At 42.0% G+C, this 12,312-nt stretch overlaps 1 protein-coding gene across 1 annotated transcript; it reads right to left on the bottom strand.

Moving 5' to 3' along the window:
• GALR2 (galanin receptor 2) lies at positions 1–11,194 on the bottom strand. Its single transcript, XM_034408751.2, has 2 exons — positions 10,343–11,194; positions 1–2,153 (listed from the first exon to the last, which is right to left on the bottom strand). Exons 1-2 carry the CDS (start codon positions 10,702–10,704, stop codon positions 1,373–1,375), a joined length of 1,143 nt encoding a protein of 380 aa, XP_034264642.1. The 5' UTR covers positions 10,705–11,194; the 3' UTR covers positions 1–1,372.
• Between the last annotated feature and the right edge of the window lie 1,118 nt (positions 11,195–12,312).

The following is a 12,312-nucleotide window of genomic DNA, read 5'->3' as shown; positions in this document are numbered from 1 at the left end:
TTGATGTCAACCTTGTGTTTAATTGACAAAAATTCAACAAACAGCACCTGCTGCTGTGCAACAAACACAACGCCATAACAGATTATTATGATTGGGTGTCCAGGGTGTCCAAAGTGACAAGAGGATATGTGAATTTCAGTTTCCTGAACATCACCCAAAGTATACTGAAAATTACCTTGTGTTAAATTGGTGTAAATGACAATGCAATGAAAGTAAGATATGTTTGCCAGATAATACCGGTATGTAATGATCTCTTTATTTTAAAAAAGTCATCCAGACATTATTCTGTAGAAGAACCCATTTTTATCCAAACTTCTACTACAAAAATGGGACATGTTAAAACAAATGCCATATATATATATATAAAATGCAATTATGTAGAATTCCAGCTCTGTTTTGTTTTTGCAATCACCAGATGGTCAAAATGCCTTCGCGAATTGTCTTTGTAATTTGAATTTCAGGAAATAAGTTTCACAAATGAGTATCATTTTATTATACAGAGTTTTTAAAAAGCATGTTCTCTCCAGTGTTCTTCTTTCAGTCCTTGCCATCCGCACAAAATTGATTTCTTGTAGCCATTATAAGAGAAGTAGGCCCTGTGGAGAAAATAATCTAGTGCCCCAGGGAAGCCAATTCAACCAACAGCAAAGCACATGCTGTACATTGAGTGGCTGTTGTTGTTCTTATTTTACAATGGGTGGGAAGTAAATCACCATACATCATGAATGTTCTTGTGAAATCTAACGTGACTAACTGTTCATTTATGTGTACATAAATTTTAATGAGTCCATGTTGCAGATTCCTAAGAATATTTTATTCTGAGCCTGAGTTTAAGGCCTGACTATAAACAATACAAGAGTCCATGGTAGCTCACCCCACTGTTTCAAAGTCCCTGACCCAACCAAACAGCTTCATTCCCTGGCATAGTTATCTTCCTTGTCTGAAACGCACACCATCGAAGATTGAAAAAGACCTGAGAGCCATTTAATCTAATCCCATTCATAGATATAGAATGCTATTATCAGTAACACAGAGTATACTTGTAACACTCTGTTCGTCCATATTCCATATTTGGTGGCTGGCTAGTCTCTTAAATTAAACGCTCTGCCAAAAATGTACTAACTATTCCCCTCAAGTACCCCCCTACCCATCACTCTTGTGGTCACCTTGTCCTCAGTGTTGTATGACCATTGCTGTTATACATCCTTTTACAATAGATTATGGCATTAACTAATAACTATATGCAGCCTTGGTTGAGCCAGCTGTCTATTCTAGGGTTTTTAAATCCCATGTTTTGAAAAAAGAACATCCTTAAATTTAAACAATTATAGCAATTATTCTTTGATTGGAACCCACTACTGCAAGAATTATCTTAAGTAACATTGAAAGTGATGAAAGAGTTGGCAGCTTTCTCTTGATGGCTCAGCTGTTCTGCCTTATCCCATGTCTGAATTGGGATGTGACAGCAGGTAGAAGCTCCTCTATGTACAGGCTCATTGACATCTATTATCTCTGTCAAGTCTGCCTCCAAAGTACTAACTGTGTGGGTCACCTGTGCTACATGAACTTTGTTGATTACTCTTTTATGCAGAAGGCAACTGAAGATCTTCTTGAATCCCTTCCGGAAATGCTTGGATACCAGGGCATAGACAATAGGATTGACACAGGAATTGGCATATGAGATTAGGTGAGACAGGACCCTGAGCACAAAGGTAACATTGTTGAGGGGGAAATAGCCAAACCAAAAACAAAGGATGACCAAGTGATGGGGCAGCCAACAAAGGCAAAAGAGAACAGTCACAATAATGATCATCCGAGTGACTTTGCGTTTACCTTTCTTAGAATCAGACATGACTTTCATGGGATCCACAGATGTCCAGAGATAGCGGATGGTCTTTAGATAGGTGAAGCTGAGAATCAAAACTGGGATGACATAGCTGAAGACAAATGTGCAGAGATCCATAATCTTGCGCTGTGACATTTCCCAGATGGGATGACAGACAGTAATGTTGGTAATCTGATACTCCTGGAAGTAGCTGACATATGGTCCAGAGAAGATGAATGAAAGACCCCAGATGAAGCAAATCGCTGTGACAGCATTTCTGGGTGTTCTTAGTTCTCTGGAATGCAAAGGATACCTTATAGCCAAATACCTAGGTAGACAAAAAGGAAAGCAAGAAAAAGCTACTGTATTGAGACATGCCAATAGGTGAAGAAAATTCAGTTAGTAGGCTGCAACTACTGAGATGAGTACAATAATATTCTATGGGGAAAGAGCCATGGCTGCAGAGCTTTCCTGAAAGATGTTCATGTTAGGAGAGATGGTAGCCGCATGTATTGAAGGGCAGAGAGCACTAGGGCGAAAAGAAAGGAGGAGGAGATGACTAGGAAGGGTGTGGAAGCCTCTGGGGTATCTTTCCTTGTCATCTCTGGAGACACCTTGCTGGTTTCAGACTGCCACTTCAGGACTGCTCAGGTTTGCTGTTCTGTGTATGAGGCAAGTCACAAGAATGAAAAGATTTCTGGGGACCATCTCAAACAGTGGAAAGGATTTTAACCACTTCTTCAAATTGGGATCAGGGGAAGCCCTTTCTAGTTAAGCTGCCAATATTTGGTGATGCAATATTTTGAAAAGGTTTGGTCCAGGCATTGAGAATTAAGCTAAAAAGCACTAGCCATTCTCCTCCCAACATAGACATACTGTAGATTTTCCAGTATGGTTTTCAATATACAGTATTTGGTAAGTAGCTTGCTTGATTGAAAGGATTATTGGCATTAAAAAGAAAAATGGCTTATGTGTCAATAGCCCACAACCAAGGAACCAAGTATCACAGAATCTCATTAATCCAGTTCATTGCTAGGAAAAAAGGTTACAGAATCTTAGAAACTAGATAAACTAGATAACCACTTGTTAGCATATACATTGAAATGGTAACTCCGAGAATTGTTTGAACTTCTATATCACAGAATCCCTGATGACAGCCTGACACCTTTCTGAAAATATCAGGCTGAAACATCCAACAGCTGTATTTTGAAAACCTTTGCTTTTACTGAGTCTGAAAATTGCCTTACAATATGCACGCTATATATGTTGTAACTCAATGACTACAATGGACTCCAAAATTCCTGTTGCTAAGTGAGACAGATGTTAAGTGAATTTTGCCCCATTTTACAACCTTTCTCGCCATAGTTGCTAAGTGAATCACTGCAGTTGTTAAGTTAGGAACATGGTTGTTAAGTGAATCTGGCTTCTGCATGGGCTTTGCTCATCAGAAGGTCCCAAAAGGAGATCACATGATCCTGGGACATTGCAACAGTCACAAGTATGAGTCAGTTGCCAAGCATCTAAATTTTGATCATGTACCGGGGGACGCTGCAATGGTTGTGTGAAAAATGATCATGTCACTTTTTTCAGTGCTGTTTTAACTTTGAAAGGTCACTAAACAAACCACTGTAAGTTGAGGAGACTGGTTGTGTGTGTGCGCATGCGCACACACGTGTAGTGCAACCTGACAAAAAACATTTGTACCCAAATTCATATATCATGGTATTATTAGCATTGGCTTAGTACCGTGGTACAGAGCCATTGTGTTCTAGAAAAAAAATCCAAAGATCTAAAGAATGCCAGGAATGAGAAAGTCTAGATAGCTTAGGACCTGGTTATCTACGGGACCGCCTACTACCACCAATAGCCTCCCACCGGCCAGTACGCTCTCATAGAGAGGGACTCCTCCGAGTGCCGTCAGCCAAACAGTGTCGACTGGCGGCCCCTAGGGGGAGAGCCTTCTCTGTGGGGGCACCTACCATCTGGAATGAGCTCCCCCCGGAGATATGGAGGATCCTGGATCTGCGCACCTTCCGCCGCGCTGTGAAGACCTTTTTATTCCATCAGGCGGGCTTGGCCTAATCTCTTCCCTTTTTTAAATATGTAAATTTTAATCTGTTTTTAAATTATTGGGGTGTTTTAATCTGTCTGGGCCAAAATGATTTAATTTGATTTTATCTGGTTTTTAAATTTTTTGTATCTATGTATTTTATTGTTGGCTGTTCACCGCCCTGAGTCCTTCGGGAGTAGGGTGGTATACAAATCAAATAAACTAAACTAAACTAAACTAGATAGGTTCCAAAGGGAGCTTGGGCCAATCCCCGAGGATCTTGCACACGCCTCAACTGGAGACCTAGTGGCCGCTTGGGATAGAGCGGCCGCTGGAGCTCTGGATCGAGTCGTGCCTTTGCGGTCTCTGACCTGGCGCCGTTCTCACCTGGCTCCTTGGTTTACTGAGGAGCTGAGGGAGATGAAGCGCCGGAAAAGACGCCTAGAGAGCAGTTGGAGGGCTAGTCTTTATGAATCGGACCGGACACTGGTAAGATCTCATATTAAGAATTACCTAGTGGCGATAAAAGCAGCAAAATGTACTCATTGTGCTGCTCTTATTGTGTCATCAGATAATCGCCTGGCCGCCCTGTTTAGGGTGACCCGCTCCCTGCTCCACCAGGAAACACGGGAGGACCCCTTGGAGGGAAGAGCCGAGGATTTTGTTCAGTATCTGTATGACAAAATCACTCAGATTCGGGAAGGTCTGGACTCCGACTGGGTAGGTCTAGCGAGGGTGACGGGGGCAGGTCTTGAGAATGTTATCTGGGACGAGTTTGATCCTGTGACCCCAGATGACGTGGACAGGATTCTGGGTAGACTGAATGCAACCACATGTTTGTTGGACCCGTGTCCCTCCTGGTTAGTACTGGCTTCCTGGGAGGTGACGCGAGGCTGGCTCCAGGGGATTATAAATGCTTCATTGGGTGAGGGTGCCTTCCCCGCCGCCTTGAAGGAGGCGGTGGTGAGGCCTCTCCTCAAGAAGCCTTCCCTGGACCCGGCAGTATTGGCTAATTATCGTCCAGTCTCCAACCTTCGCTTCGTTGCGAAGGTTGTTGAGAGTGTGGTTGCACGACAGTTTCCCCAGTACCTGGATGAAATGTCGTATCTAGATCCGTTCCAGTCGGGTTTCAGGCCTGGGTACAGCACAGAAACGGCATTGGTCGCGTTGGTTGATGATCTCTGGAGGGCTCGGGACAGGGGTTGCTCCTCTGTCTTGGTCCTGTTAGATCTCTCAGCGGCTTTTGATACCATCGACCATGGTATCATGCTGCACCAGTTGGAAGAGTTGGGGGTGGGAGGCACCGTATTACGGTGGTTCTCCTCCTTTCTCTCCGACTGGTCGCAGTCTGTGTTGACAGGGGGGCAGAGGTCGACCCCGAGGCCCCTCATATGTGGGGTGTCACAGGGATCGGTCCTCTCGCCCCTTTTGTTCAACATTTATGTAAAGCCGCTGGGCGAGATCATCCATGGTTTCGGGGTGAAGTACCATCAGTACGCTGACGACACCCAGCTGTACATCTCCACCCCAGACCACCCCAACGATGCCCTTGAAGTGATGTCCCGGTGCCTGGAGGCCGTACGGATCTGGATGGGGAGGAACAGGCTCAGGCTCAACCCATCCAAGACTGAGTGGCTGTGGTTTCCGACGTCCTGATATAGTCAGCTGGTGCCATCGCTGACTATTGGGGGCGAATCATTGGCCCCCACGGAAAGGGCTTGCAACTTGGGCGTCCTCCTGGATTCACGGCTGTCTCTAGAAGAGCACTTGACGGCCGTGACCGGGAGGATTTTTCATCAGGTTCGCCTGATCCGCCAGTTGCGTCCCTTTCTAGATCGGGACTCCCTACACACAGTCACTCATGCCCTCATCACCTCTCGTCTGGACTATTGTAACGCTCTCTACATGGGGCTCCCCTTGAGGTGCACTCGGAGGCTCCAACTGGCACAGAGTGCGGCCGCGCGGGTGGTTATGGGAGCAACGTGGAACTCCCATGTAACACCTCTCCTGTGCGAGCTGCACTGGCTCCCGGTCGTCTTCCGAGTGCGCTTCAAGGTTCTGGTTACCATCTTTAAAGCGCTCCATGGCTTAGGACCTGGTTATCTACGGGACCGCCTGCTACCACCAATAGCCTCCCACCGGCCAGTACGCTCCCATAGAGAGGGGCTCCTCCGGGTGCTGTCGGCCAAACAATGTCGACTGGCGGCCCCTAGGGGGAGAGCCTTCTCTGTGGGGGCACCTACGATCTGAATGAGCTTGAATGGAAAAAATTATTTTATTCTAAAGATTTCACAGCCCACAACAAATCAACTAATTAGAAGACCGCTGATGAGAGAAGACTAGATCTTTGGGATTCCTGTTCCTATTCTGGCACCTTAATCACTACACCATGCTGTAATTTCTTTTGATTTCATTTTTATTAATTAATTAAATATCTTTATCTCAGATAATGGGAAACTCAGTGAATTTTTTTTTAATGATAGGATTTCTTTGTTCTGCTCAGCCTGAGCCCAGTTTCAAATCAGTAAGTAATTCAAGCTAAAATTATATTTTGATTTTGTATGCTAACTGATCTTCTAACTAATATATCGCTAAGCTTCAAATCAACTCTAAAATTAATCCAAGTTTCGTTTTACTTCCTAAACCTCTAACCCCCATCAACTCTGATGGCTAGTCCATGTTTTCAGGGAGGAAAATCTTCCTTTCCTCCTCTCTTCATCTTATTGCTCTATCTTCTCAGAGAAATCTGCACTCCCAAAAGTCAGTCTTCTCCCCTTCTGAATGCAAAGACTGGGCTTATACAAGATGTTTTTGACCTGTAGACTTCTTATTTCCTTTCCCATTCTCTTACAGTATCTTGGGTTCTTTGAGAGCTGCTTTTTCTGAATCAGAATGTAGAGGTCAAGCAAGGAGGTCAAGCAAGGACTCTAGAGGACTATGGAAATAAGTATACGTTTCTTAAGTCAAAAATAGCAAAATAGCAAAGCAAAAATGTAAATATCCCAATTCCCTAGCTTCTTTCCCTGCTTATTGGTTTTTATCATAGTAAACATGTCTAGAAAAGGCTTCATTTTTCAGTCTTTGCATTCCAAAGGCTATTTTTGGACACAATCATGAGAAATATCACGGCCACCATGATTTAGGATAGGATAGGATAGGATAGGATAGGATAGGATAGGATAGGATAGGATAGGATAGGATAGGATAGGATAGGGATAGGATAGGATGGGATGTCAGGGTTCCGACCAATGCCCTAATAAAATTAAGAGTCTCAAGCCATTTAGCAAGAAAAATCCAGTTGTTTATTAGGAGCGCCATGTCGGCACTACCTAGGTGAAGCCAGCTCTGGCTTCACCCAATTCGCGCCTTGCCTCTGACCCTGTTTTCCCCTCCTCCAGAGTGTGTCACCAGTTACATTTCCCAATGAAACAATTTCACGGGTCATAGAAGTCACTCCCTCCAGTCACTGCGGGTCTCCATGGAGATGGCCTTGGCTTTGGCTGGCTAGGGTGTGTCTTGTTTTAACTGAGGTGTGAATTCCTTGGTGCAGCTGCGAGGCGCAATTCCCATCTCCTTGCCTATGGCAACTCGGGAGCAGGTCAGGAAAGTTTCATGAGTTGATGTGAAGAGAAGAGAAGAGAAGAGAAGAGAAGAGAAGAGAAGAGAAGAGAAGAGAAGAGAAGAGAAGAGAAGAGAAGAGAAGAGAAGAGTTGGAAGAGACCTTGGAGGTCTTCTAGTCCAACCCTCTGCTCAGGCAGGAAACCCTATACCATTTCAAACAAATGGTTGTCCAATCTCGTCTTAAAAACTTCCAGTATTGGAGAATTCACAACTTTTGTAGGCAAGTTGTTCCACTGATTAATTGTTCTAACTGTCAGGAAATTTCTCCTTAGTTCTAAGTTGCTTCTCTCCTTGATTAGTTTCAATCCATTGCTTCTTGTCCTGCCCTCAGGTGCTTTGGAGAATAGCTTGACTACCTCTTCTTTGTGGTAACCCCTGAGATATCAGAACACTGCTATCATGTCACCCCTAGTCCTTCTTTTCATTAAACTAGACATACCCAATTCCAGCAACCGTTCTTTATATGTTTAGCCTCCAGTCCTCCAAACACATTTGTTGCTCTTCTCTGCACTCTTTTTAGAGTCTCAAAATCTTTTTTACATTGTGGTGACCAAAACTGGATGCAGTATTCCAAGTGTGGCCTTACGAAGGCATTATAAAGTGGTATTAACCATCAGTCATCTCAGTCATTTTGTGTTCCAATTACTCTGAAACAAAACAATTATAATTGTTTTGACTCACTTTCCTTTTCTTTCAAATATTTATTAAAGTTTTCTAATTATTACATGGATACATCCATACTGCTTTCTTGGCAGTAATGCAGAAACGGCTTGCACTGCTTTCTCCCAGGGTTTTTAATTCTCCAGTCTAATCTACAGTTCTGGGATTTCTTAATGATCTTCTATCAAAAGTACTTATAAGATGCAACATGTCTTAGTCTGTTTGTTTTTTAGAATAGCTAGGTTGGCTAGGTATTACCACCAGCTGTGATTTCCATTATTTATATAAAACTACACTTTCTATTCCATGTGGGGTAGAAACCTCTCAAACTTCCTTAGATATATATAGCTTCTTGAAATTTCTTTTCCCTGCCTTCCTTATTTGGTAAGCGTTAGTCTACCCTGCCTAATGTTGGCAATATTAGAATTAGCGTACTGGTCGACAGATTGGAAAACTGGTAAATGTAAAAAGCTGTTGGAATAATCCTAATTGTACATTAGATGTGTGTTTTAAAAATATTCTGTATTTGATTTGGAATAATTGTTTGAATTTACTCTCCCTTTTTTAAAAAAAAAAAAATCCAGTTACATTGAAACACAGGATGTAGGCACATTATTTCTCCGAAAAAGTTTTCTTCATTCATCTTGGCATAATGCATATCCAGGAATATTGCATTCACATGAGAATGAAAAACCCACAACAGTATACAAAAGTATTAGGAAACAACAACCACAAGTATAAGCAGCATTAGAAGCCCTTGAAGAATAACGCAATATATGGTTTGTCTTCTGTTGCAGACTAATTTGAGTTCTGTCCAGCAATGTGTGTTCTGGTTTAATGATACTTATTATTCTTTAAAAAGAGCACACTGTGATCCTATATCATACTATTCATTTTACATTCTATTATATTAAATGTATAGGATGCAGCAGTGACAAAAAATCAGCAACTCATATAGACAAGAACTTTTTTTCAATTTTTCAAGGGAATCTTTTTTTAACAATCTATGCATAATTTGCACATGAAAGAATAAATATATATCACCAGGCAGCTACGATTCACTGAGTTTTCATTAGATGCACAATTAATGCTGCCAAATCTCATCTGCAAAAAAACTCAAGACAGCTGCTAGATGGCAGGTAGCAATACAGATAGCAATAACATATTTGCACCCAGATCTGATAGCCCTAATTCATGACAAAGAAAGACTTGTCGTCCTCACAAAATGTGAAGCTTCATTGAGTATAAAAAATATGTTTTTTTCCCTTTAATGTTAGAATCAAAACCCACTTGTCCCAAAACTGGAAGGAAAATCTGAAAGTAGAAGGAAGTTTCTGAATATCAAATTCCTTACTAGAATAAAAACTGTCTGTGGAGTTTGCCTAACCCTAACCCTAACCCATATCTAAATCACCTGTATCCTTTGACAAGGAGGATTTGATACTCCTTCAGGATCAGGGCTTACAGAAACAATCCAACTCTTGAAGTTATGACCATTTCTTCCCTCTCCACCACCAATAAAGTCAAATGGGACAGGAGTCTAGCAGATGCTAGAGGAAATGTCTCTGAATCTGAACACAGTTGTTCATTTACATTTCATAGGCTACCCTTTCCCCAGATATTGAAAACCTTCCCAGCACTTATTCCATATGCATTTTGGTGCTTTGAATTAATGTATGTAATTTATTTCATCTACTCCATCAGCAAGAGACTGCCTGGACAGTCATACTATATTGCAAGAATTTACACTAGATGACTGTCAGAATATCATAATGTTGTTACCTCTTCTGTATAAAAGCAGAAAAATTAATGTAAATGTAACCACCGGTTGATATCATAACTCTACCAATGCCGCTGACATTTTGCAAATTAGAGATAACACCTTCCAAACAAAAACTTTGCTTTTATACAGAAGAGAAACAACGTTACGATGTTCCAATGGCCATCTAGTGCAAAATCTTGCCATATAGTATGGCTGTCCATTTAAACTCATTTAAATTTAAACTCATTGAACTGAGTTTTTCAAGAGATGCATGTTCTCCCTGCAGGTTATGAGACAAAATGGTAAATGTGTTCAGGGAGATTGGAAAGTTATACTTGTTTGAAAGTTAAAATCGGATAGTTTTCAAAGCTTCACAATGACCTTCACAATCCAAACCTTCTCCCCAGCCCTCCAGCTTACTCACCTATCTAAGGATACAGTTGTGAGAGTGAAACTGCTGGCATACATGGTCAGATAGATGAAGAAATGCACTGCTTTGCACATGAAGGGGCCAAAGATCCAATCGTCCAGGCTGTAGATGGTGGCCTGGAAGGGCACACAGAAGACAATGAAGCAGAGGTCAGCCACACCTAGATTGAGGATGAAGAGGTTGGTGGTATTGTTCACTTGCCCATTCCTCAGCAGCACTGCAAGGACCAGAGAGTTGCCCACGGTGCCTATCAGGAAAATCAAAGAGTACACCAAGGGAATGATTACAGAGATCAGCTGCCAAGTGTTGCTTTCACTAACCCCCGAAGAGTTTAGCAGGGTCAGTGATCGGTTCATCTTGGAAGTAAAGTGTTGTCTGGTAGAGAAGAAATGAAGTCAAGAGGCTTTCCCTCTCTGGATTTGCTCGAGATGCCCAAATCACTTACAGCTGCAAATTGCTTTCAGTCAAAACTTCTTGGGGGGGAGGGGAATAACAATTTTCTTCTAAGCCGATCTTTTCTGCATCTATTTCTCCATTTATAATCCTGCAGATCAGAGGAACTTCCATTCACGGATGCCGGACCTCTGTCTGCCATCACATACTGTGAAAGCTCTACTTTTTTTGCGAGAGGATTTCCACTTTGTGCAGTGCTGAAATGCTTTTTAGTTTTCTGCCGTGTCTCTCACAGGAAAACCCTACACTGGCAGCCGCTCTCATAGGTGTGCAAGCTGAGACTAAACTTCATGCCAATCGTGCTCACTGCCTGTTTTATATTCCCCCGCCGAGCCTGTTATATTCAGCGTGTGCTGAATCCTCCTTCATCATATTCATGGGGACAACTAATATATTCAAGACATCCCCTTGTTTCCAGGGAGACCAACAGTCAAAATAAAAGTAATGGTGTCTATGGAAATACAGTCCCCTCCTCATATACTCATACACACATTCTCTCTGATCTCTGATGGTAGTTGCCCATCTGCTGTAGTTGGAAAGCTTCAGGAAGTTTCCACTGAGAAGTTAAAATGCAGTTGAATGAGCCACACAATCAGGTAGATCAGAAAAAGAACCTCTTGTGTGTAAGTTCTTGTCCAAACTATTTCAAAAACCTAATGGGAAAGGGATAGTACATTCATTGACAGCTGCCATATAAAGCCAATGTAAATGTTTTACATACTGTTTTTCTCAGATTCTGACAAATGTTATCTCTAAAAATGTGCCTGCAACTAATTAACATCAACAACCAGCAGCAAGGGATGTATATGCTCAGGACACTGGTCTGGGGCTCAGAGTTTAAGGAAGGGGCAGTGAAGTAGGTTTGATGGGAAGGGATTCACAGAACTCATAAATTGGTTTGTTTGGCTTTGGCTTAGAGGAATGTGTGAACTCTGGCCATTATGATTTGCAAATTATAGTCGATTGTGGAAATTTGCTCTTTGCTACCACTCAGGCAAAGGGTTGATTGGAATGCTCTTCAGGATCAGGGAAATGAGGAGGAAGCAATGAGGGCAGAAGGCAATAGATCTGCATCAGTTTTGCGAGTTCAGAATATACTTTTCTCCTTGCAGCTTTGTGACCAGGGTTATCAGAAAACTACTAGGTAATCTGTGAAAGCAGCTTAAGGATGCTTTAAATTTTAAGACACTTCAGTGTTCCTGTTAGGAACAACAAGATTCCCTGTCTGATCATTATCCTTGAAGTTGCTCCATAGTAATTTATAGGGCCATTTCCTCCACATAAGCACTTTTTTTTTAATCCATTCTATGAGTAAGTTTTTATTTATTTATTTTGGTGTATCATTTAGGAAGCTTAGATGAAGCTACAACTTCAAGAGGCTTCTGGTTCATATCGAAAACAAATTAGGATATTGGTGGAGCTGTGGTTTGTATTTTTACAATTATACTTATTTTGAATGCACAAGTGTAATTTATACAAACCATACCTCCACCAACCATCACAACATCTGG

Source organism: Pantherophis guttatus, chromosome 2, assembly GCF_059756535.1.
Source record: "Pantherophis guttatus breed Tessera chromosome 2, ASM5975653v1, whole genome shotgun sequence".
Classification (NCBI taxonomy): Eukaryota; Metazoa; Chordata; class Lepidosauria; order Squamata; family Colubridae; genus Pantherophis; species Pantherophis guttatus.
This window is presented reverse-complemented; position numbering and strand designations above follow the sequence as displayed.

What these genes read in the sequence shown, in the direction of transcription:
- GALR2 (XM_034408751.2), bottom strand. Translation starts at nt 10,704, where the DNA reads ATGAACCGATCACTGACCCTGCTAAACTCTTCGGGGGTTAGTGAAAGC. An exon ending in ACAACTGTATCCTTAGATAG is followed by an intron (nt 2,154 to 10,342) that starts GTGAGTAAGCTG and finishes TTGTCTACCTAG; the next exon opens with GTATTTGGCTATAAGGTATC.